Genomic DNA, 27,807 nt, shown 5'->3' with positions numbered 1-27,807 from the left:
CTGACATGACTGATGATTGAATCCATGTTAACTACAGTGATGGAGATAACTTGGTCATGCATCTTTCATCATCCAAAAGGCTAACACAAGCTAATTCATGTGGTGGTGGGCTCAGTGCTCCCCAAAATAGCAAGAAGATAAACTCCAAAGTGAAAGCACTTTTCAAGACTCTGCTTGCATCGCATTTGCTAAGAACCCTTTGGCCAAAGCAAGACATGTGGCCAACCCAGAAGCAACGGGTAGAGAAACAGACTCCACCTCTCTTGATAACAGTTGAATTGTTAAAGGCATGCATACAGGAAGGAGAAAAATTGGGGGTCCTTTGGCAATCTACCATAGGAACAACAGAGGAAGGATGGCTTGTGAAACTGACCTCGTTCTAGGTACCCTACAGAAAGCCAGTGTCCAAAAGTTGTTTTAGAAGACTTTTTATGGTTTCTTGGTACTGGAAATTACTCTAGAATTAGAAAGATATTTTCCTGCCGTGATTCAAGGACATTTAACAAGTCATCATCGTTCCAAAAACAAACTTTGATGTGTAAATGAGTACAAACATAGCCCAATGGAAGACAATGGAAATCTCCTGGGTAGAGAAGAGATGCTATTAGCTAGTTGGAGCCTAGCAACTCCTGGACTGTAGTCTTTCCATCTGGTGTCACTTGCCCTACATTGTGAATCCATCTAGTTTAGGCTTGAGATGTTAAAGAAAGATCTAAATACAAAGTCTCACTAATAAAATAGAAAAACAAAACAGTACTAAAGAAATATGTTTATTTGGTCACAACAGCTGAAACTGCTATTAGGTTTAGTAACATACCCTAATGAATTTAGATTTTTGACCCATTTAGGATCCTGTATTCTATAAATTTTAAAAGACTACTTAAATAGTAGTTCCTTTACCGTTAACAAAATAATTCATGGTTAATGGTAATTTCTTTACCATTAATAATATAACGTTATATTCATTTACCCTCTATAATATAATTCACAGTTTTAAACCTCAGACTGATATCATGTTTTGCTGTTGTTCAAAGAATAGTCTTTATGAGCTCAGGACTTTCTTGGATTGATGACAGAGGGTGATCAGCACATTCTACAATGAAACAAAGAGATCCTTCTACATCTCAACATTCATAATGAAAGCCAGTCAAATTTGAAAATATTTTCTTTCACTTCAATCAGATTTTACTGGATTTGCTGCTTTATGAGTCTATTCCCATCTGGTCTAGGTTCTTTCTAATTTTCTAAAATAATTCCACTAACAATACTTTTCAGTCCCGGAACTTCAAAGAACATTAACACTTTAAGAAAATGTAATTAACCTCTAGTTCAGATATATTTGAAAGGTTTATCTCATTTGTTGACTCAATTTAGTAGTTGCTGCCAAAACACTGTATTGAGAAGGATTCTGAGGTCATGTCTGGTCTCAGGAGAAAAGAATACAGTGATTGATTAATGATGTCTGCTACGGAAACTAGCATAAAGACAATGGAACTTATCTTGCTCTAAATCAAACTTGCCATTTTAAAGACTGAGGAACAGGCAGCAAAAGGGACTTATCCAAGGTCTCACAGTATTCAATGATAAAAAAGTCCAATCTAAGAACCCATCATGACTTCAAAGCCAATATTTATTTGGACATTTGTCATTCTTCAGCTGACCATAATCCACTTCCCACTATTTTTATCAGTTCCTCACTGTGTGCCAACATAGTTGGAAGACAATTCCCAGTGCTTGCTTCCTATGGCTGTTCCTCTCTCAAACCACAGTAGCTGGGACCTTCCTCTACCACTCCTGGCTGTACCACAGAAGAAGCCAATGAGTTAGGCTTTGTTGATCTGGCCTTTGTTCTTGAACTCTAAATCTTGGATGGATAGTGCAAAAAATGAGGAAATGTAGGAGAAAACAGATGATTCCAACCATCACAAGAACCCATGAATCATAGAGTTGCTGTGGTATGACTTTGACTATGCTTCCTGCAGCCTGGCCTGCAAAGCTCCATTTTCTAAGCCTAAGGCTACCAGCCAATTGTCAATTATGGGCATCCCTGCTATTTGTCCAATGCATCTCCTTTTGGCTAAAGCCAGAGATGGTTTTTGTTGCTTCAAACCAGGGACTCTGAATGATGTTTTACTCAGCTCCACAGTCATGAGGAAGTATTAGCTTTCCTAATACTTTCCTCAGTCAAGTCATACATTTACCCATATAACCTCCAAAATTAAATAAAATGTGTTCCATTGAAAAAGATGGAAAATATGGTCATTTGACAATTAAAAACATCTACAACCATGTCATCTCAGATGGTGGAAACAGCACAATTATTCCATGGTGTTGATCTTCAAGTTTCATCAACATCATTTTATTCTTTCAAAAATGATCATGAAAAAAAGCAAAAATTAAATAACTGAAATGAAACAAAGACTTTCTACATTTAAAGAGAACTGCCTGGGAAAAATTCCCTTACTTTTCTCTACCCTATCTATGTTCATAATATATCACATTTGTTAACTATAGGCTGTAAAGAACATGTGTTTCTAAAATTAAAGGCTGGTTTATAGACCTTTGTTCATGTAAGACGTAGCAAACTCATAAAACTCTTGCTACATACAAAGTCTGCGCTAATGTATTTTTGGCAAATACTATACTCCTAAGCCCTGGTTTACTTATCTGCTGTCAGTAAGAAAAGGTAAGAGGACATGCTGTCCTGGAAACTCATAATGTATTTCCATCACGCTGGTATCACTTTGGGGCCAATTCATAGAGTATATATTACTCTTCTTGGCTATTTACATTAAGACTCCATTTAAAAAAATTTTTTCCTTTAGCCTTTCTGTCTTCATTAATGAAAAATGCTACATTAAGAAATTTCTGCTTGGTTTTCCTTCCTGTTTCATATAGAGATTCATGTGTAATCTGCAAAGCAGCCTGAAAAGAATGGCATAAGCAGTCAAAATATTTACATATTTTCCTGTAAAATATTTCATAGAAAGATTTAACAGGCATAAGTAAGCTATGACAAGCATGTTCACTTATCTGAATAGAAATGCTTTGAGCTGATTTCTTGGCACTGAGAGGAAAGCTGGTTAAGTGACATCTCCTTTTATGGAATGCAATGATTAAACCCATGAGTTGTGCTTACCTTCTCTAAGAGGGTCAGTTTGATATGGAGTTGTTTTCAGTAAAGCTCAGTGTACTATACCTGAAACCATAGAATATGTCACTAACATCAGCAAGTAAAGCAAAGCTAAACATTGAAATTAAAACAAAAGAAGAAATGAAAAAAAAGAAAAGCAAAAGCAATAAACCATCACTACCAAAAACAAACATAAGTTTGTATGAGAGTGTAGTAATATATAGATGAATAATTTCACAGAAAACTGAGAAAACAGTGAGTGCTCTTATATTAAGAAATATCTTACATTTGAAGATGAGAAATAGGGTATCTCAAAAGAGGGTTTTAATGAAATGATTTTTCTATAGGCTAAATGTAGGGTTTTTTTATTGTTGTTTTTTGTTTTTTTGTTCTTCATGAATTGTGAGAGAAATATAACTGGAGAATATTGCCATGATCTCTTGCAAGATCTTTCTTCAATAAAGAGAGGAATGAACGGGGACATTTATTGATCCCAAAAGGTAAATGCCCAAGCTCAGAAACCCCTGTCTACTTCCCAGAGGAGCGAGCTGTAATTTCACAAGCTATGTAGAAGGCTCAGAGATTCTCCAATGCTGAAGTCATCAGCATTTCACATCAGAGACTATGCTGAAGGGTGTAAAATGATAAATACTGGGCATCCGGAAGCCCAGATTCCTAACTCACCATGATGACCTGAATTTCACCTCTATTTCCCACTCTTCTTTACCTGGCAGTTGAAGATAAGTCCTTTCTCTCAACATTGATTCCAAAGTGAAATGAGTAAAAAGTTGATAGCATTTGCATGGTACCCTACTTTGGTGAGGAGTGGTAACTTGGAATAAAAATGCTGGATCCACTTCCTATTATGCCAGAAAGAACTGGATGCCACAGCCTCCCCACCAAGACTACCATAATATATAGCTTATTGCGGGCTTCCCTGGTGGGGCAGTGGTTGAGAGTCCGCCTGCCAATGCAGGGGACACGGGTTCGTGCCCCGGTCCGGGAAGATCCCAGATGCCGCGGAGTGGCTGGGCCCATGAGCCATGGCCGCTGAGCCTGCGCGTCTGGACCCTGTGCTCCGCAACGGGAGAGGCCACAACGGTGAGAGGCCCGCGTACCGCAAAAAAAAAAAAAAAATATATATATATATATATATATACATACATACATACATATATATTGCTTATTGGTAAGAAGCCTCCTTGTTAGCAGCTCTGATCACAGAGGTTTCATTCTAATCTATCTCAAATTGCTCAGCTTGGAAATACATAGGCAATAATTCCTGTCTAGCAGGATTTCAATAGCCTCATAAATTCTACTTTTGGAAAATATTCAAACTAAGATATCCATTCACATTGTTCACCACCTTATACTCATTTGCACAGAATAAGATGTCAAACTGAGTATCTTAGAAGATACAGTTCTGGTTGTCCAGCATTTGGATTGATTCTCTGCCATTAAAAAAAGAAGAAGAAAGAAAGAAAAGAAAAGGGTGGTCAGGTGAGACAGGGCTTCCATCTTAACCCAACTGCTAAGGATTTAGAGGATGACAATCTGCCCATTCCAACATGACTCTCAAAGGAGTTGATGGCAGTTGTCAATTTGTGTCTTCAATTTAATTTGTTTTTCAAGGCATTTTTAAACCAAATGGAGTTGTCCCAATTTTTAAAAGTTTAAATGTGCTTTTCTTCCTGAGTTTAGAGATATCTGTTAAATTTTTTTAATAAAAGAGGATGTTAAAAAGCAATATGCAAATATTGAACTGTGGTCAAGATTTTTTAAAAACTGAGAGGAAAGAGAGAATCATATTTCTCTGAACTTTTCCCACCTAAACTCCTGTATTCTGCCCCAGAAATAATAAGATGGATGGACTATTCTGGGCTATAAAAGAGAGTCGACTATTGGGAGACATTTCAACTCTTTGTTTGAACAAGATAAAATATTTTTATAAAAAAATCTCTATCTATCAATTTGAAAGGCAGTATGTATATAGGATCAATTTAGAACATGGAGCATAGAGTTTGAAGTTACAGAGACTGGGGCTCTAATCCTAGCTTTAGCAAGTCATAGCTGTGTTACTTAATTCTCTGAGCCTCTTTCTTCACCAATAAAATGGGACTAATAATAGTATATATTGCATGAACTTGTTGTGAATATTAAATGAGATGTCAAATGTAAAGTGCCTACCAGTTTATTTTGGATAAGGCACTTAAAAAGTTTTAGTTTTATCAGATAGCTAGATGACAGATAGCTGAATAGGCCAATAACTGTTCTCATGAACCTTTGCCATGGCTGCATACCTACTTTCCCTGGGTACCTAGGCTTTATTCACTTTATCTCTCCTGGATTGCTGCCCTCCAAGTGGTAAGCTCATTTACTCTTTTGACATTTACTGCCAGCCCTCTGTGTACCAAGCACCGTGATATGTGCCCAGAAGGCAGAAAGAGCCAGATGTAGTTCCTGTCCTCAAAGAGCTTTCAGATGCAGCATATATGAGAAGGGGCCAGTGGCTGAGGGATGTTGACAGTATTTACAATGTATACAACGATGAGTCATGATAGGGATGTATAGGAGTGACTAATCTGCCTTCTTTGGGGTGGGGTGGAGGACATAGCTAACTATATGGAGAAGACTTCTACTGAGCCGAATATGATTTAGGAATTAATTCCCAGCATAAGGAGCAGCAACACACAAAGACAGTGACCTCCTGCAAGAACAAGGGGGTGGATGTGCTTAGAATTCAGGGAAGGTTCAGGAAGGCAGTAGCAAGTGTATGGATGGGACATCATCTAGAATTACTGAATTCAAAGCTAGAATTAACTTCATGGATAATAATAAAAGCAATAATAACAGCAATAATTATAAACCATTTGTTATGTGCCTGGACATTTTTACATATTAACTCCTTGAATACTTAGAAGCACTCTGTGATATAAATATTATTATGATCCTCATTTTAGAGAAGAGAAAACCTGAGGTATAGAAAGGTTAAGCCATTTCCCAAAGGATATCCCATCTAGTAAAAGTAGCAGAATTGAGATTCAAACCCAGTCAGTCTAGGTCCTGAGCCAGAGTCTCACACACAATGGTACTCTGGTTCTTTGTTTTTGTGTTTTCAGTTAAAGTAGCTTGTACACAACAAGATAAATGATTGGAGCCCTTGGTGAGTGAGTGACCTCCAGCTAGAGTGGCTTTATCAGCACTACCCTGACAGGCTGCCACAAGAGAAACAAAATTACCTAATTGCCTAGCTGTCTGTAGTTAACAGTAACATTAAACCCTTGTGGCTAAAATTAGACCACAGAGTGTGCTCATGATGGTTAACCAGCAAAGACAGGAAATAAAGCCCAAAACACAAACCAGTGAAGAAACAAGGTGTGAAGGCTTTGGCATAACTTCATGCTCAGTGTATCTGTGACCCCTTGGAATCAAACATTCCTTCTATGGGTACCACACAGGTATGCATCTATAAAATGGTGGAAATTCCTAACTCAGAATGCTGTGAGGATCCAATGTCAGGTGTTAACCCTTAGACTGAGACATAGTAAAGAATGGTTGTTAAATTTTTCCTTCCTTTATTCTTTTTTTTTACCTCTTTCCATTTTTTACTTTTTTCCTTCCTCCCTCCCTCCCTCCCTCCCTCCCTTCCTTCCTTCATCTTTGTCTTTCTCCCTCCCTCTCTTCCTTCTTACTTTCCTTACTCTTATTCTTTCTTCTTAATTACCATCAGGTAACTCTTCCGCTTCCCTGAATGGTCTTTTGTCATTGCATCTAGTAATAAAACTTTAGTGACAAAAATAGGGAGAAATACACTAATTCTGAGAATGGTTGATAATTATTCACTGGACAACTGGATGACTTAGAAAAAATTGTGACGTTCTAATGTCATTTTAAAAGCTCAGAATCATGGTCATTATTGAGCTACAGACATTCCCACTATGAAATACGTTAGCCTCTCAAGATATCAGTTATTGTAATACCACATCCTTGCCCTACCACTCAAGGGCAACTGTTTGTTAACTCATATAATAAGATTACTCTTTAAAAAATAATTTCAACAGTGTTACAATCATAGATTTCAGGGTTGAAAGGTATCATGATAGGAATGCATCCCAGAACTTAGACAAGCTAAGTAGTAGGTCTGAACTAGAAAAAAATATACATTCATTCTGAGAGGACCTCTCTTTACCTTAAATTTATATATACAATTTATTCAGGGAAAAATACTTTTTATGCTATGCTTCCTCCTAGTTTCATACATACTTATTTAATGACCCATGAATATACATTGCATCCATATTTTCATTTATATACACATGATATCAGTGGTAAGAATTTTCACAAAACTAATCTTTGCAAGTTTGAAAGAAACTGTTTTGATACCAAAAGAAGTCATAATTTATCTTTTTTTTTTAACATTCTATCCATTAGCTGTTTGTCTTATGAATGAAAGTATGAAGCAAGTAGGTGATGTATTCATGTGCCATCTCCTTGGGTATATAAAGGTTAAGAAAAATTGATTACAAACAAATGAGATCTATGACAAAGGCAGAGGAGTAAGGTGAGCAGCCCCCCAAATTAATCAGCATATAAATTAATCTTGCTCCCAGACAAAAAGTAGAACAGGAAGCACTGTCATCAATAATCTACTATGCCAGGACAGTCTCCAGGACGAATACTAATGAGTATAAGCAAATAGTAGCTAGATGAGTAATATAAATACTTAAAAAGTTAAAAGTCTGAACATTTTCTAGTCTGTAAACTATACATATTAAAAATATCTTATTATTATTACCAGCAAAAATGCTATCACAGTAATTGATTACCATTTACAGAGTACCTACAGAGTACTATAGCCCCATACTATACAAAGAACTTTTCATATGTTTTTTTTCTAGTTTCCACGTTCCTTTTGCAAGGTAAGTATTATTACCTTCATCTTAAAATTCCAGCAACTGAACCTCAAGGAGTTTAAGTGTTGTAACTGCAGATCTGTGACAATGAATCTAGGTCTCTCTGATTTCAAAGGCTATATACACTTTCCACAGTGTAGAGAAAGACTGAAATATTTTTCAAAAGCATATGATTTTAGTGACATAGTCTGTTTTTACAATCCTGGTGCTCACTGACCAATTGTTATCTTCAGTTTATCTCAGAAGTTATACATATTTCTTCCAGAAAGTTCCATACTATTTAACTACCTAACTTAAGGTATTCTAGAAATGACCTTCTATAAAAAGATTTGGACAAGTGAAAGATAGAGATGATAACCTGAGGTACAAACAGCTTCTAAGAGGATGAACTCTCTTAAGGAGGAAAGATTCTTTGATGGTGACCTCACCCCATTTTACTTTACTTTACATAAAGGGTGTTTTCCACAGCCCCTCTTATTCTTCCTCTCTGACTGCCCCTCAATTCTCTTCTTCTGTTAAGAACAAGAATACATGGAAATTCTATCATTTCAAGCCGAACCAACATGTATAATTATAAAATTTTCTCAGGAAAAAAGTAGCCATGCGTGCCTACTAATTCTTAAATGGACTATCATGAATTAGGGATGTGTAGGAAATTTGCAACGTTTTGAAATATTGACAATAAAATTGCATATGCTATGATTGAGAAAGAAAAGGAAGAAATTAAATATTTGTGTGACTGTGAATAATCTTTTCTCTCTAAATCAGTAAAATACTTTGTAAATTTCAGGTTGCAAAATTATTCAAAACATCCTTGAATAATGTCTTTAAAAAAGTGTTTAATAGTTAGAAACTCACATAACTTAAATTTCCAACATGACACATTATGGTATCTATACATATAATACTATACTATGTAGTCACCTGTAATGTAGGACTGTATTTATAAACAAGAAATATACCTACATTAAACTGTTAAGTGCAAAAGTATTATAGGTTATAAAAATATTAAACACGGTATGAGCCCATTTGAAAAAGCATATTAAAAAACACATTTTTTTCATTAAGGTAACATAATTTTATAAATTTTGGATATATGAATTTTTTTGATAGTTAAGTCAAAATCTCTTGAATTTACATATTAAAGGAGAAAATTAACATGTGTATTTATTTATTTATCTAGGCTGCATTGGGTCTTCGTCGCTGTGCGCAGGCCCCCTCTAGTTGCAGCGAGTGGGGGCCACTCCTCACCACGGTGTGCGGGCCTCTCATTGCGGTGGCCTTCCCTGCTGCAGACCACGGGCTCCATGTGCCCAGGCTTCAGTAATTGCAGCATGCATGCTCAGTAGTTGTGGCACGTGGGCTCAGTAGTTGAAGCATGCAGGCTCTAGGGCACATGGGCTTCAGTAGTTGTGGCACGTGGGCCCAGCAACTGTGGCTTGCGGGCTCCAGAGCTCAGGCTCAACAGCTGTGGCGCACAGGCCCAGCTGCTCCGTGGCATGTGGGATCCTCCCAGACCAGGGCTCGAACCCGTGTCCCCTGTGCATTGGCAGGCGGACTCTCAACCACTGCGCCACCAGGGGAGTCCCGGGAACAGTCTCTTGTGGGTTCCCCAAGGCCTCTCCAAGCATCTTCTCAATGTTTCTCATTATGGCCACTTTCTGATGGGCTTTGAGAGGATATTCAGTTCTCTTAGGGATGGGGGCCCCCTTATACCAGAAGTACACAGTAATGCCCCCATTTAGTAATGACTCTGTGTGATGCCACCAGTACATTGAGATGTAAAGAACATCACCAGGGCCAACCACTCTTTCGTAACCAACCACATTCTGGAAATTGAGGAACCTCTTGTAGTCAGGATTGTCAAAGTCCACCTGGCTCTGTCTGTCACATGCATGATGAACAGGATATGGGTAGAGGCACTCAAACTGACCCGGAGGGAACAAAATGCATCGCTTGTAGCCTTTTATCTGAGCAGAGAAGTTCTGTTGCTCATCATAGTGAGCAGGTGTCACATTTCCTTCCATGCCAATAAGCAGCAGGTTACAGGTCAGCTGCCCCCAGCCACGCTTTCCCTGTTGCTTATTAATCCAGTTCCAGTTGAAACCCAAGAAGTCCATGACAATCTTCCTGCTCACAGTGTCATTGAGTGTTTGCTGCAGATACGACCTCTCTTCACCTCCTCACTGCTGTATATTCTGCCGTTGCTCAACAAACTCATGACATTTCATTTCTTCCCTATTGGACCTCAGCTTAAAGTTCTGGAAATTAGACATCTTCTTTTCATCATAGTGCAAGAACTTGTGGGTGCTGGCACTGTACACAGAGAAGTCTCTGTTGTCAATATTTTCTTGCAGTTATTCAAGGCCCCATTTTAGGGCAGGATAAACAAGATTTGTGTCTGTCAGCACTACAGGCTCCTCATTCTCCATAAGCTCCTCTGCCCCAGGGTTGCTCTGACTGAGATGCGGGATGGGCCAGGTCGGGAAGGTATAACTGAGTAGTTGGGACTCATCCCAGGCGGGGCCAGGGGCTTTGGCCTCTTCCTGGGGTTCTCCAGAGCCTGAGGCTGCAGCCTCCACCGCAGTCGCCGCCCTCAGTAGCCATTCTTAATACATAATGCATATTAACATTAAATTTTGGCTTGCAAAACCCAAAAGTTGATATTCAAATCCCCCCTTCCCAACAGCTGACAGACTCTTAAACTACATTTATGTTATGTTATGTTATGTTATATATTATATTTAGGGTGAGGGTCCAAGTAACCCAAAATAAAACAGCAACTGGTAAGCTTAATTTACTGTGATTGCATGAAGAATTCAAAAATTTAAAAAGAAACTGGAGAGATTATTTTTAAATACATATGGAAAAAATAAATATGTAGTAAGTTCTAAGAAACTTTTTGAAAAAGAGATGAGAGTAAATACCCTACCACTTATAAAATTTACTATGCTGGTTATTGAAATGAAAACAGTATTTAATTAGCATAAGCAAAGACCAGAAACAAAGTAAAAGAACAGAAGATAACTGAAAAATAGAAGATGGAGTTCAGGGCTGCCCAAAGAATTAGCATTTGAAGGGGAAAAGCCTGGAGAGTGAGGAAGTTCAAAGAAGAAACCCAAAATTCTACATTCAAATCCCCCTTTCCCAACTGCTGACTGATTCCTAAACTACATAAATATATAAAAATAATATATGTTATAAATATATATACATAATATGTAAATTCTATTATATTATTTATAGAGTGAGAGTCCAAATAACCCAGAATAAAACAGCAAATGGGAGGCTTAAGAATGAATCTCAGTAGCCACACAAAGAAAACAAAAATTAAAGTTTAATCCCTATGGAAGTAAAGAAGCATTTGCAAAAGTTTTAGTATTTCTCAGCTTTCACCTCAGAAGGGTGCCATCCTAGGATTAAGTGCCATATTCTAGAAGTGAGGACTATGTACTACATGTAAGGGCAAAATTTAAATAGACCTATCTTGACAAAGCCTAAAACTAAGTCTGACCAGGACCATAGTCATCTGCTAGCCATCTGTGTACCAGACGAAAAAACCTTAACATGCTTTAGAGAAATGTCCATCAAAAGAGTCCCTAAAATGTTTCATCCATCAAGCCAAAAGTGATGAGATATGCAAAAACAAAAACAAAACCCACAGAATCAAATGATTGAAAAGTTAAAAAAAAAAAAAAGAAAACAGGCAATAGAAATAGACCTACAGATGATTCAGATATTAGAGTTATTCAACAGGGACTTTTCAGTAACTATGACCCATACGTTTAAGAAAGTTACAAAAAAATTGGACAAAGTAGAAGAAAAGAGAAAGAATTTTAAAAGAGGATTATAATTTATAAAAACTGGCCAAATGAACATTCTAAAACTGAAAAATAGAAAATAAGAAATGAAAGATCATAAGAAGTAACAAGCTCAGAATTAATGTGTTAAATCTACAAATAACTATTAACTACTGGCAGACACTCTTCTAAGAGAAAGGGGTAAAATAGTGAACAAAACAAAATCTCCTTCCCTCTTGGATCTTATGATCTAATGAGGGAAACAGAATATGAACAATATAAGTAAATAAATCTTTTTTAGAAGATGACAACTGAAGGTGATATTACAAGTGAAGGAGACACTAAAAAGTTAACACTTGAATGAAGGAGGTAAAAGTAAAACACATATAAAATCTGAAAAAGGGCCTTCCTGGCAGAAGGAATAAAAAATGTAAAGGCCCCGAGAAGGTGGTGGTTTGTCTGCTAAAGGAAAAATAAGGAGCTTAATGTGGTTGTAATAGTAGGAGAGGAGATTATTAACCACTGCAAGGACTTTGGATTTTACCCTGAGTGAGATGAGAAGGTAATACAGAGCTTTTAGTGTAAGTGTGACATGATTCAACATCTTGCATTAGACTGTAGGAGTTAAGAACAAAAGTAGGTAGAATACTTTGGAGTCTATTATAATAATTCAAATAAGAGATGATGGTGATTGAACCAAGATGGCAGTGGTGAAGAAAGTGAGAAATATTTATATTCTGGATATATTTTTAATCAATGGCCAACAGGGGATATAAAAGATAGAGGGGACTTATACGTGACTCTGAATTTTTTGCCTGATCAACTGAAGGAAAGGAGTTGCCACTAGTAAATGGAAAAAACTGAGCATAGAAGGTTTAGGGATAGAGGAATATCAGGAGTTGAGTTTTGGAAATGTTGAGTAGGAGATAACTGTTAGACATCTAAGTAGAGATGCCAAGAGCCAAGTAAATATTTGGGTACATGAAACAGGAATTTGGGGAAAAGATCCAGACAGGATCCAAATCCAGGAATTTGGGAATTATTGACACATAAATTGTATTTAAAATAATGAGACTGGGTGATATTTCCAAGGTGCAATAAGTAGAGACATGGAAAAGATTTAAAATTATTGTTCTCTGAAAAAGAAGAATAAAACAAGGATAGAACATTTGTTTATGGAAAATACAATGGCTTACTGTTAGGAGTCTCTTTTTAGATACCTTCTCTCATTTTATCTAATAGTACAGATCATCTAGATAGAATTTTAACACTGAATGATCTTTTAAAATTGAGAGTCATCTGTAAGAGGAAAGTTTTCCTTAATAAAAGTATTCCAACTAATAATACAGAAGGAAAACTGAATTAGAATATCATCATTTGACATCGCCTAATTATTAATGGATCTAGGCATTGAGAATCAATTACAGCTAAATTATAAAAAGAGAAAGAAAATGATAACATGGGCCTCCTGATCCAAATAGCCCCATCAAAAAATAAAATAAATCTAACCTAAATCTTCTCAAACCACAAGGTCCAACTACCAATTCACAGGAGATTCAAAAGTCTGAGGGATGAGCTAAGTTGATTGTTTACAGGGGAGGAAGGAAGAATTGGGTTCTTCTGAAATGACATGAGCAATTTTGATAAAGAAGGTAGCATTTGAGTTAGACTCTGAATAGTAATTATGATTTCAAAAAGAGAAGGGATTTAAAGGGTTTTTTTCATGTTGCGGGAACAATCTGAGCAAAGACAGGGAAAGTGTAATATATCTGTGACAAGGCCAATCAATTGTCCTGGTGGCTGAGGAAGAATCTTAGCAGAATAGTGAAACCTTGCTTGAAAGTGAAGATGGGAGTGTGTGAGTTTATGTGTTTCCCTTAACTGTACTTTCTAAATTTTCTAAAATGAACAAAGGATTGTTATGTAATTATATTTCTATACTTACATAAATTCAAGTTTTTAAAAATGTAATTTAATAGAGCTTTCAGTCAACTATTGGAAGACTTCAAATGCCATGATCAAGTTATTTTACTTTTCCCCTCATCAATCCTGGTTGTGCAACTAAAGATACACTTGGCTGTAACTCTGTTCCATTAAATGTTAATGCTAAGGGTGTCACCAGTCATAAATTTTAGAAAAAATCAAGTAGCTTTTTCAGGAATGTAAAAATCATTACCATTACTGAAATGTTCAATTTGAAGCCCAGTTTGAGAAATACAAAATTTCTACTTTATCTTCAGGGAAGTCTTCCAAGCATACTTAATGCTGATGCCAATAAATTTTAAAATACACTGTGAATATAAACAGAGTAAATACAATTTGTATAGGCTCCAATTAAGACAGATATTAAAGCTATAGCTTGATTTCCAAACTGTTTTTCGTCCTGCAGATTGGGGACAATTTAAAACCTGACGATTGATAGAACATGGCAAGCTAGTCAAATGGAATGAGCAGAGACAGATGTGGGAGCGAGGATGAAAATGGAAGGAGTGATCATCTAAGAAGAAGGATAATTTAAAAGACTTGAGAACTGTAAGGACTTAAGAAAAACTCAGGGCTCTCAGTCTCTGGTTGCTGGCAGAGGGAGGCTAAGATAGGGCTCAGGCAGCCAAAGCAGGTCTGCTTAGTCCGTTACCCAAATTGGCTAAGAGCAGACACACTTCAAGGGGTATGAACAATTTTTAACTGAAAAATGGAACAAAGATGTGTTCAAAGAAATGGTGTCCAACCCAAGAATAGTGTTTAAAATCAAGAAATCTGGGACTTCCCCAGCAGTCCAGTGGTTAAGACTCCACACTTCCACAGCAAGGGGTGAGGGTTTGATCCCTGTTCAGGGAACTAAGATCCTGCATGCAGCACACTGTGGCCAAAAAAAAAAAAAAAAATCTGGGTTCAAGGAGATGTCAACTAGATGGAGAAACAGGATAGGGATCTCAAAAGGAGACAAAAGAGATCATCCAACCTTTGAAGCCAGCAAGGATGCCAAGAACTTATTCTTACTGAGTTTTTCTGTAAGGAAAGCAGTTCTGCTGAAATAAAGAGGCAATGCCAGAATAAACCCTTACATTTTACCTTAATATGTTCTATCTTGGGAAAATCCACCCCAATTTTGTGCTTTTTCAACCTTTCTTACCGTTATCAATCAACACAAACTTGATGCCAAGTAATTAATATGTATCTATATTTCTCCAAACATATGTTATTTGTATAATATGAAATTATTCATGGACATTTGCAGTGTATTTCCTGTTGAGGGCACCATACATTCATTCATCCAACAAATATTAATTGGGTACATACTCTTTGTAAGCTCTTGTAACTGCTGGGTATAGAGAGGTGAGTAAACCTAACTTAACCTCTGCTCATTATGGAACACATTCCAACTGAGCATTAAATAAATAAGATGGTAACAAGTTCAAGGTAGAGATTTGGAACAATGGGGTGTGACAGTTAGTGAATGAGTGGCTACTTTAGGTTGGGGTGGTCAGGAAGATCTTTGAAGAGGTGGCATTCAAGCTGCATCCTGAATGGTAAGAAACAGCCCTAAATGAGTGGGTTTCAGTGTCTAGATGAAAGACAAGGAATAAAAAAAAAAACTTTTTTTAATTAGGTTTTGTGATAGGATACCTTGGAAAATGTTTGGGAAAACCACAGGTGTTTGAGTCAAATCTCATATTTACTTTGAGCTCCTCTTTTCAGAAGCATTTCTAAAAGAAAGATGCCCAGAGGGAGATTTTTTTAAAGTTTGGAATCTTCTCTAAGGGAGAAGTATCAAGAATGACTACTAACTTGAAATGAAAATGTAGATTCTGCAGAGCAAAAGAGATGAAGCCATCATGTTTTTATTGTACAAGCTGAGTTTCACAGGCGAATTTGATACTTGCTAACATCCCCCGCATGCCCGAATGAAATAAATGAGAAATGCAGGAGATGAAGGTACAAATCCAATTTCCCTTTTGCAACAAGACAAGAGTCAGTAAGTCTTTGCTGCTTTCTTCATTTGAAAACTCATCCATATTTTATCTTCCTTCATAAACAATGTTTAGATAAACCCAGTGAATAATGGGGTTGAAAGGAAATTTTAAAGGTCATCTTGTGTATACCCCTGGCTTCAGGCGAGATTGCATTCATGCCCACCCAAGAAGCTGTCGTCTTTTCTGTCAGGTTTTGTTTTGGATAATGTTTATTTTTTCCAGGGGGGAGTTGGGTAGGGAGGACAGTAATGAAGAGCATGTTTGCCTTAAAAGTACAAGCAGAGTTATTTTTAATGTAGGATCCCTCCTCTCCCTGTTATGCCAGGGGCAGAGTATTCTCCAAATGCCTTATACACTTACTTTCAGCTCTAAATGTATTTGTGCAAATCTCATGAATCATCAAGGCTTTTGAAAATATTTATAGGGAAAGAAACTCTAGCCTTTTCATTAGAGTGAGTTAGACTCACATTTGTATCTCGCTATTGTTTAAGGAGAACAATGGATGGGTGGATGAAAGAGAATGTCAGCTGGATCAACAAACAGCTGTTCCAACAGAAGTCCTGCTACCCTATACAGCAGAGCAGTACTAACTGCTGCCTTCCCTGGAGCCTCTAAAGATGCTCGATCGGCACTTAGTACCCTGTTTACCTGAAATCAAAAGTTAAGGCTGAAATGAGACTTTCATCATTATGACTACTTCACCTCCAGAGAGAAAGCTGCAGCCCTTTAAAACTTTCTTTATCTGATCTCCCAAGAAGACTCCACCACGTTCCAAGGCAATATATTCTAGTGTCCTCTTCAAATGACCTAACTGAAACTTATAACCGGGTGGTCTCATGTCCAGGCTTTGATGGAAGCCGGGACTCTCATATTATGTGTAAATATATACTCCTTATAATATTCATAGGCCCTCGTAATATTATTTTCTCTAGGACACAGAAATCAAATTTCTTCTGAAGGCAGTGTGGTACTGGGTAAAGGTTATAGGAATTGGACTCAGTTCTGGATGAGAGTCTTGGCTCTTCCATTGACTAATTGGATGAGCAACTTATTTGAGACCCAGTTTACTCAACCTTCTCAAAGGGTTGCTGTGAGGATCAAATGTGACAATGCATAAATCATTTATAACAACATGCCTAATCCATATTAGATGTCAATTTTTATCACAGCTTACCCACCTTTTTCCTTTATCAATGGGTGTTTTTCAAGTTTTTATATGTTGTTTAAGTCATAGACTATAGATAGAGGTTCAGTCATCTAAGAACCACAAACAATCCAGATAACTTTATACTTCATTACCAATTTACATGTGTTTTACTTAATTAACAATAGAGCATGGGGATTTCCCTGGAGATCCAGTGGTTAAGATACCCCGCTTGCATTGCAGGGAGCGCAGGTTCGATCCCTGGTTGGGGAACTAAGATCCCGCATGCGTGGCACAGCCAAAAAATAGAAGGAAAAAAAAAATCAGTTAAAAAAATGAAAAAAAAACCCAATAAAGTATGAAGATTATGAATTCATATTTTGCTTATGATCCAAAATGATCTACAAATTCTTTTCTGGGATCTTCTTAAAGCTTGTCCTGTGTAATATACATTCAGAGATTATTTTTCTTTTCTTTACATAGTAATTATAAACAGTATTGAATCACATCTTCACATTTCTCAAATTCCTAAGATATTTTAAATATAAATCCTTTTCTTTTGAAGTCAGGCAAAATATTATTAGCTATAACAGTATTGCTGGTCACCATTCTGTCATCTAGATTATAAATAAAAATAGTAAATAGGGCCATCCTCAGTACCAATTTGGGTAGAACACAATATATTTTGTGGATGCAATGACGAAAAAGTGCTTTCAGACCAAGTTTTCTTCTACTTATGAGTCATGCCACAATTTTTTTTTGTCTTGCCTATAATGTGCCAGGCACTGTGGCAATAAACTTGAATGACATATTCTTGTAGACTTCAACTTAAAGAGGGAGAAAAAATTGCAAGCTTGTAAGTTACAACACCACTTGACAGATGTTAAAGCACCTGCACAAGCAAAGTGTCAAGAAGCAGTTGAGATGGGATACTTGAGGTAGTCTAGATGCAGCATGGTATAACGGATTTACCAGTCACAAGATTCTAGGCACAACTGTGTGGTTCTCAGTCTCCTCATTTGTAAAGTGGAGATTTTTTTTATCAGGGGAATTATAGCACTGTGTTGTCAGGGTCTGTTATGGAGTCCTTTTCTTTCCAGAGATCCCAGATCCCTGAAAAGAGAAAGAAATTCCAGACAGCTATCACCCCAAGTGTTCTGATTCAAGATCATCTGAGTCTCTAGTTTCTGACCTTAGGATAAAGTGCAAATTCTCCACCAATATTTAACAGCTCTCCACTACACTCTTCCATGTTTCTCTCCCGCCTCATGATTCACTACCTTCCCCAGACGATGAAGGAGGCAAAAACACTCTAATCAGAGGAAAAACATATGCAAATAAAATCTCAGAGACATGAAAAATTGTGACATATTAAGGAACATTTGGAAATTTAAGGTAGCTGATGAAGATGGGAGCCATGTAAAGAGCAGCAAGAGGTGGTACAGACAGGTAGGTTGAGGTGAGATATAATATCAGGATAAAGAAGAAGACAATTTTCTAGGCAACAGAAAACTAAAAGAGAGAATTGGCTCCTCAGTTCTTGTTTTCTTTCTTTTGGATAGAAGCAAGTTCTCATAAGACTTTTTTTTTTTTTGAAGATCATGCTGATAGTGGTGGGGAAAGCGAACTGGAAGGGTTAAGAGATGGAGTCTGAGAGGTCAGACAGTCAGCTAGGGAAGAGCTCCAGGTGAGGCATGATAAAGGTCTGATGAAAGTCTATGCTAAATTAATCTCCTTATCACAGGGCCAAATAATGAAGTATTTTGGCAAATGTCTGCAATCACCAAATTAACATTATAATCTGTCATAAGAACATGTCTTGGAAACACAGGTCTGGGAGGGGCCAGAAAATATGTTTCCTTCAACTTGCCATGTCATCTCTCAATCTCAATCTCAATGGGTTAAATGTGACTGCCTAAATTTACTGTCCAAATTTCCAAAGATGATTCATAATCTGATTAAATTTTTTAATAATTCCTTTAACTATTACATTTTCCTGGACAGCCCTGCTCCATCCATCTCTTGACAATGAGACTGAATCCAATGATACTATAATCTCAGCTCAGTTTTAAGTGCCCTGTGCTTTGCTAGCAAATTGCCTACTCAGAAACCAACACCAGTTTTAACCCTATTACAGTCTATTGTGGAGGCTCTGTTATCTTCACTTGCTTTACAGCGGATGACTATTATACACCACGGGACTCCAGAACCTGGGACTCCTTTCAGATAAAGAAATATAACCTAAGGTGTCTGCCATATTCAAGGCTCTGTCAGTTGCTGATAAAGCTAAGAGGATATACAGATCATCACAGCCATTTCACTCCTCCTGAAGTAGTAGTCAAATATTATCTAACAATAGGCTACTGGGATTAGACTGTAGATGGCTTGCTGTGATGGTCCATCTTTGCCCTGGCCCAGGAAGTACCTCTTTTGGCAGTTTCATACCAGTGGTGTCAAAACACTGCATGAGTCTGTTAAGATTTACCCAAATATTTACTGTTTGCTATTTATTAAAATGAAAGCCTTCTTTTTTAACCTTTCCCTCTATTTATCTGACATTCTCTCTCAATAAAACACCTACACACTCCTCAGGAACAAATGTCGATTTAACATTTTCCACTACTAACCTTCAGGACAGCTATAGATGTCTGACAGCATGTAACTTAAACATTTCAGTGGCACTTAGCATATTTTCTCAAGGAGCAATTGGTGGAAGTGAAAAAGAAACAATATACTTTTCAGTAAGCAGTCTATACCTAACTGCCTACATCTCTCCCTCTCTTGCCCCCTTCCTCTTCTGGGAGGTTGCCACGGTGCCAGACTACGTGTATTGTGAGTGCTGCCGTTTACAGTTTAAAATGAAGCTTATACCTATTACAGAAAATCTGGGAGGGAATACAGAAATGTAGGAAGATTGAGAGAAAAATTGATCTGTAGTAAATCAATAATCATTACTTTGGAACCGTTCCATACAGTATTTTTCCTATGAATAAAATTTTGGAATTTTGGTGTATTTTAATTTGTTATAAGTGTGTTTGTATTGGTAGGATCCATATTAACTTGTTATACTCAGGAATCTTTTACTTGCTAGTGACAAAAATCCAAACTGAATAAGCTTAAGAGAAAAAAATGTTAGAAGAAAAAGGCTCTTTCATGTAACTTAGAAGAACAGGGGTTGATCAGGTATTTTTCTCAATTACTACAAATAGGAAGTATTCACATAATGTGGTAAGAAGAGGGAGAGTACTTTGACATCCTCCCACTTAGAATCCCAGAGGAATGAGCTTTCTTGGCTCCCAGGGAAGGACTCTGGTGGATCTGGATCAGTCGCTATGTTGGGGTAGACCCCTCTCTCCCTTAAAACTATAAGAAGTTGGGGAAGAGCAACTTCCCAAAGAAAGGGAAGCTCCTGTTTCTAAGAGCACAGCCAGCAGGAATAGTGGATAGTCGCAATCAAGAGATGAGTATTTTCTAATGTCAGGAACCATGAATTTTCTACAAAGTAAGAATATTCCTTATCCCAGGCAGAAGGAGAGTAGCAGAACTTTATGAGGTGCATTTCAATGTATACCTACTGTCCTTCATAAAAGATTTTTAGTTTTATTTCTTTTTTCTTGCTACTTCAGCTGTGAATCTCTGTATTGGTGAGCCAATGCTATAGATAAAGATGTTGTATTCCCTCAAGTGTGTTGGGGGAGAAAAAAGATTAAGGATCAATTGTTCATCCACAAGTAATGAATCAAAATTTAAATACCAATTGATCTATTGCTGGAGATTTAGATTGTCTCCATTCTTTTACCATTTTAAATAATGCTACTTAGAACATAAAGAGCTTTCTAGATTTAGAATTATATAAGACCAATTTTTAGCAGTAGAATTACCAGTTCAAAGGGTATATATAGTTCACTTTAAGGCCCTCAGTCCATTAAGTATTACTGAAACAGTATTTCAGTGATGCAGTTTCCTAATGCTGGCTGGACCAGCTGATTTATTTTAGTATTAATTGTCCAATGGTCTGCATGTATCAGCTCATGTATTTACAGTTGTTAGCACTAAGCGCAGTGCCTTGCATATGAAATGCATTCAACAAATGTTTTTCAATGATGAACAAGAAGATGCTGGTGTTGAGAGTCCAGGGATTTTCCTAATTAATCTGTATTTAGGATGAAAGCATGAAAAGGAAATTCCTTTTATACAAAAGAAGGACGCTGAGACAAATGACTGGGAGAGTAAAGTAACTCACCTCATTCATTAAGTATAAAGGGTAATTCAAGTTTTACCTGCCTGTCTGCTGCTTGCAGGAGCTTAGCCTACTCCATGTGTCCAAAGAAGATTAAACAAACCAGTATTTATGGAAAGAAGCCATTTGGTGCATATAGTGGAAAGAACTCCAGCTCTGGAGTCATGAGACTTACTCTCCAGTGGAGGCTCTTAACCACCCTGGGTGTTGGTTTCCTTATTTGATCAATAGAGGTAAGAATGTCTGCCACGGCTGCCTCTCAGGGCTGCTATACAGAATGAATAGGTAATGCATGAGGAAGTTCTTTGTAAATTGTAAAATCCTGCACAAATAAATTATTCTTACCATTATTATTGCAAATTCAGAAGAGTTGCTCTTAAATGATTTGAGGTTGTACATCTCTTCGGAATGTAATTCAAGTTATGAGCTCTCTCTCCCAAAAAAGGGGCACATACTTTTTTTTAAAAAATATCTTTTATTTTATTACTTATTTATTTATTTAGGGTGTGTTGGGTCATCGTTGCTGCACGTTGGCTTTCTCTAGCTGCGGCAAGTGGGGGCTGCTCTTCGTTGTGGTGCACAGGCTTCTCATTGTGGTGGCTTCTCTAGTTGCAGAGCACAGGCTCTAGGCACATGGGCTTCAGTAGTTGTGGCACACGGGCTCAGTAGTTGAGGTGCACAGGCTTAGTTGCTCCGCGGCATGTGGGATCTTCCTGGACCAAGGCTTGAACCCATGTCCCCTGCGTTGGCAGGCGGATTCTTAACCACTGCGACACCAGGGAAGTCCAAGGGGCACATACTTTTGAAAATTATATACAGTTTCAGGCTGTTTATGAAATACCACAAACTCAGGGGTACATGAAAATAAAACACAGTATGCTCTCCCTGCTCAGAAGCTACTTGCACTCTAGTCAGACAGACATACATTAAAAAAAAAAAAAAAAGAAAGAAAAAAAAAAGAGAGGAGCAAACAGGATGTGGTAATTATGGATGACTGTAAAGAAGAGCTATCACTGGAAGTCTAAAGCCATGCAGAAAGTCATCATGGAGGGGGCTTCACATGGGATGGTTCTTGACAAAGGACAAACTATGTACGGTGAAGAGCTATCTGGTACACAATGGAAGATGAGAAATATACATACTCTATTATGTCCAGGCACTATGCTGGGTCTTGGACAATAATATAAATAAATTAGACATATTTATTAATCTTAAGAAGCTCCTGATATAGAAAAATATAAATGAAGAACAAATAAAGAGAATGTGATGTGATAAAGTGTAGTACTTTTTCTGGGAGGGTGAAAAAAGGTTTTCGAGAAAGTGTCATTTGAGGTCGGTTTAAATTGTGGACAGAATTTAAGTAGAGATAATAGTATTTGGAAAGAAATAGCAAAGAGAAACAGTATGTTACTATTACTGGATCATTATGGGGGTACATGGCAAATGAGGCCATGTACAAGAGAGTGGACCTAGAGAGCTTTTCTAAGGAAAAGGCACTTTATCCTGGAGATAAATCCAGACTTGCTTAAGGATAAGAATAACCAAATGTTTTATTAAAAAGCAGACTCTCAACGCCCACTTCCCAAGATTCTCATTCAGAGGATGAGCAGGAATCTCTGTTGTTTATTGGTGTCCTGGGGGAATTATTATTTTCAGGCAAGTTTAGAAAATAATACTGGAAGTAAAAAATATTCAATGAGGGGTTTTCAGCTATGTAAAGGTATCTTCAGTCCTGGAATTTGGAATCATTCCTTTGATGGCAGTGTGGACAATTATTAGATGAAGTTTGAAGCAGGAAAATATTCTGATGCCCCATAGTAACCTATCGCAAGATGTAATAGCTTTTTTATATCTTGCTTAATCCTTACTCTATTTATTCTTGCTTTATCCTAGTGGAGATAACCAATAACTGGTCATGACCCACTTTATCAAAGCCCATCATTTCACATCTAAGTTTCCTTTTGGATTACATTTGGTCTTCATAGACTTCGCCTCTGTTTTCTAAAGTTTGATTTTAAGAACAACTCATTTTAATTCATTCTTTGGTCTCCTCAAGTTTTCTCCACATTTACCAAGTTCTGGAGCTTATTTACAACACTAAGCCAATTTCTTAGGAATTTCTGCACTCTTTTTATGGCTTGAAATTCTATTTACACTCATGTCTCAAACAGCTAAATAAAAATGATGACACACAGTCAACCAATTCTGTCATTTATTCATGCAACAAATATTGCTTGACTATTACATGGTAGGCACTATACTAGGTTTTTGAAACACAAAGATGAATACAAATAAAAGTTTATGCCTTTCTGAAGTCCACAGTGCAGGAGTGGGGGGAACAAGAAGTAAACAAAGTTGCCCCCCAAAAGTATCTACTTTTATAATAGATGGAAATAAAATATTTTGGAAGCACAGAGGACAGAATTATCTAATGCTAATTTGTGGGGTCAAGGAAAGTTTCACAAAGAAGATGACACTTGAAGGAATAACAGGAAGTTTCAAAGTGTATGGGACTGTAATGGCTGCACCCTCAGTGTTCTATAGCATCCTTGGGTTTACCAGCTTCTTTAGTTTATCCCCGATCCCTGTTAAACATTTCCCTAGACATTCATGATCATGTTTCCTTTTTGTTTCATAGTTTTATGTCATAGCTAGGTAGGATGACAAACATTTCCCTGGGTTTAAACCAGGAGAATTATATAAACTCACCCAGGTTCAGTTGAATATTCTGTAACTATTGCCTGAGTCTTGCTTTGGAAACCAAACCTGAAACCGGATAATTTTCACATGGTTTCAAGTTTCACCATCAACAATTCACATGATACCAGGCTCAATTCATGTATAATATAAACAGGTGTAAAATTTCAGCCACAAGTCACTATAGACATATGTTGGATGGGCCTTGAGCTTGGCTTCACAAAAATTATTTGAGCTTCCAGAGAGAAAGTATTTCCATTTGTCATCATCACAGGTATTCTCCCTTCCAACACATATACCAATAGCCACCGGTCTAATTGTGGAAATAACACTTCCTGATTTGCAAAGTTCAGACAACAGATGACTGTCCTCAAAATGACAGCCTGGTATGTCGAGGCATAACAATGGCCAGCCACAAGTTTGGTGGAAACTAACAAAACGTTTTAGAATAATGGGAGATGATGAAATGGATCTGCAATGAGGACTTAATATGCCATTTTTAAAAACCACTAACATATGAGGAAACTTTCCAACTTACAACAGTGTGGAAAGTAATGCAATAATATGTTTGATTAGAAAGTACTTCAGGATGTATTAACGTAAGCACTTAGCAAGTCTCACAAACATACCATTCTGCAGTGAGCATATAGATTTTTTCAAACATCCAGTTCCACTTAAGTTGTGCTCTAGCTGATTGCTCTAAATGCAAGGGCAGTTCTACAAGCTCTTTCATGTACAGTAAATTCAAACCCTTTGATCCCATTTTGTTTTGATTTTTTAAATGGAAATAAACACAAAACACTTAAATCTCTGTATTTCTTCATAAGCTGTGCACATTAGCCTGGTTCTGAAAGTATCTTTCCCTTTTGAATCCTTGTAAAACAGTCATTTAACACTATATTCTTTCCCTCTGATTCTCTGAGGATTTTATTTGCTTTAAATTCAAAGTGCAAAAGACTTCATCAGATAATAAATCAAGAGTTAACCTGGAAAGACTTATGTTTAACTACTCTCTTTGGCAATGTTTGAGTTCAGCCGTTCTGACATGGGGAGCAACATTTGAGAGCAAGGTAGAGTAAAAAAAAAAAAAAAAAAAGCAAGACCCAGAGAAGAAAAGGAAAGGAAAGGAAAGAAAAAGTCTTGTTTCCTTAAATAAAAATAATAGGAAAGCATGGTAAACCTCAGAACTTTTATCAGGACTAAGTACCACAGGTGAGTTTGGGAAAACAGGAAGATAGGTAAACAACAAAAATGAGAAAAGTTTGCAATTGTAAAAGTAAACATAGGTTTATCACCCTTGGACAGAGCCTCATCAGAAAATGCACAAGGAGGCCTGGATCACTCCCACTGCAATCTAACCATTAGCAGAATGCACACTGAGAAGAGAAGGCAGCCTGGAGGTAGCCGGCATCACCCACGCCGGGGCTTACCTGCAGCTTTTTATAAAAATACACATGCCTGGGGAGAGTTTAAAGATGGCGGAAGAGTAAGACGTGGAGATCACCTTCCTCCTCACAAATACATCAGAAATATATCTACATGTGGAATTGCTCCTACAGAACACCTACTGAACACTGGCAGAAGACCTCAGACCTCCCAAAAGGCAAGAAACTCCCCACGTACCTGGGTAGGGCAAAAGAAAAAAGAAAAAGCAGAGACAAAAGAATAGGGACGGTACCTGCACCAGTGGGAAGGAGCTGTGAAGGAGGAAAGGTTTCCACACACTAGGAGGCCCCTTCGCCAGCGGACACTGCGGGCGGCGGAGGCAGGAAGCTTCGGAGCGGCGGAGGAGAGCGCAGCAACAGGGCTGCGGAGGGCAAAGCGGAGAGATTCCCGCACAGAGGATCAGTGCCGACCAGCACTCACCAGCCCGAGAGGCTTGTCTGCTCCCCCGCCGCGGGGGGCGGGGCTGGGAGCTGAGACACTGGCTTCGGTCGGAGCACAGGGAGAGGACTAGGGTTGGCGGCGTGAACACAGTCTGAAGGGGGCTAGTGCGCCACGGCTAGCCGGAAGGGAGTCCGGGAAAATGTCTGGACCTGCCGAAGAGGCAAGAGATTTTTTCATGCCTGTTTGTTTCCTGGTGCGCGAGGAGAGGGGATTAAGAGCACCACTTACAACAGGAGCTCCAGAGACGGGCATGAACCACGGCAATCAGCGCGGACCCCAGAGACGGGTATGAGACGCTAAGGCCGCTGCTGCCACCACCAAGAAGCCTGTGTGCGAGCACAGCTCACTATCCACACCTCCCTTCCGGGGAGCCTACACAGCCCACCACTGCCAGGGTCCTGTGATCCAGGGACAACTTCCCTGGGAGAACGCACGGCGCGCCTCAGGCTGGTGAAACGTCACGTGGGCCTCTGCCACTGCAGGCTCGCCCCGGATCCGTACCCCTCCTTCCCCCCGGCCTAAGTGAGCCAGAGCCCCTGAATCAGCTCTCCTTTAACCCTGTCCTGTCTGAGCGAAGAACAGATGCCCACAGGTGACCTACACACAGAAGTGGGTCCACATCCAAACCTGAACCCTGGGAGCTGTGCAAACAAAGAAGAGAAAGGGAAATTTCTCCCAGCAGCCTCAGGAGCACCGGATTAAAGCTGCATAATCAACTTGATGTACCCTGCACCTGTGAAATACCTGAATAGACAACGAGTCATCCCAAATTGACGAGGTGGACTTTGGGAGCAAAGATATATATTTTTCCCCCTTTTTCTCTTTTTGTGAGGATGTATGTTTCTGTGTGTGATTTTGCCTGTATAGATTTGCTTTTACCACTTGTCCTAGGGTTCTGTCCATCCGTTTTTTTTTTTTAATTTTTATAAATTTTTTTCTTAATAATTACTTTTTATTTTAATAACTTTACCTTATTTTATTTTACTTTACTTATTTTATCTTCTTTCTTTCTTTTTCTCTTTCTTTATTTTCTTTTCTTTTCTCCCTTTTATTCTGAGCCATGTGGATGAAAGGCTCTTGGTGCCCCAGCCAGGCATCAATGCTGTGCCTCTGAGATGAGAGAGCCAACTTCAGGACACTGGTCCACAAGAGACCTCCCAGCTCCATGTAATATCAAACAGCGAAAATCTCCCAGAGAACTCCATCTCAAGACCCAGCTTCACTCAACTACCAGCAAGCTACAGTGCTGGACACCCTATGCCAAACAACTAGTAAGACAGGAACACAACCCCATCCATTAGCAGAGAGGCTGCCTAAAATCAGAACAAGGCCACAGACACCCCAAAACACACCACCAGACGTGGACCTGCAAACCAGAAAGACAAGATGCAGCCTCATCCACCAGAACACAAGCACTAGTCCCCTCCACCAGGAAGCCTACACAACCCACTGAACCAACCTTAGCCACTGGGAACAGACAACCAAAACAACAGGAACTATGAACCTGCGGCCTGCAAAAAGGAGACGCTAAACACAGTAAGTTAAGCAAAATGAGAAGACAGAAAAACACACAGCAGATGAAGAAGCAAGGTAAAAATCCACCAGACCTAACAAATGAAGAGGAAATAGGCAGTCTACCTGAAAAAGAATTCAGAATAATGATAGTAAAGATGATCCAAAATCTTGGAAATAGAATAGATTAAATACAAGAAACATTTAACAAGGACCTAGAAGAACTAAAGAGCAAACAAACAATGATGAACAACACAATAAATGAAATTAAAAATTGTCTAGGGCTTCCCTGGTGGCGCAGTGGTTGAGAGTCCGCCTGCCGATGCAGGGGACGCGGGTTCGTGCCCCGGTCGGGGAAGATCCCACATGCCGCGGAACGGCTGGGCCCGCGAGCCGTGGCCTCTGAGCCTGCGCGTCCGGAGCCTGTGCTCCGCAGCGGGAGAGGCCACAGCAGTGAGAGGCCCGTGTGCCGCAAAAAAAAAAAAAAAAAAAAAAAAAAAAAAAAAA

At 38.4% G+C, this 27,807-nt stretch overlaps 1 protein-coding gene across 1 annotated transcript in view; it reads right to left on the bottom strand.

The window, feature by feature from the left end:
- Positions 1 to 27,807, bottom strand: part of LOC114887588 (hypoxia-inducible factor 1-alpha inhibitor-like) — a 188,918-nt gene that overhangs the window by 54,703 nt on the left and 106,408 nt on the right. Inside the window, 1 exon segment of the mRNA XM_029209385.1 lies at positions 9,624 to 10,654. Coding sequence (XP_029065218.1) covers positions 9,624 to 10,654 — 1,031 coding nt within the window.

Source organism: Monodon monoceros, unplaced genomic scaffold, assembly GCF_005190385.1.
Source record: "Monodon monoceros isolate NGI ecotype Baffin Bay Population unplaced genomic scaffold, NGI_Narwhal_1 Super_Scaffold_7, whole genome shotgun sequence".
NCBI lineage: Eukaryota > Metazoa > Chordata > Mammalia > Artiodactyla > Monodontidae > Monodon > Monodon monoceros.
This window is presented reverse-complemented; position numbering and strand designations above follow the sequence as displayed.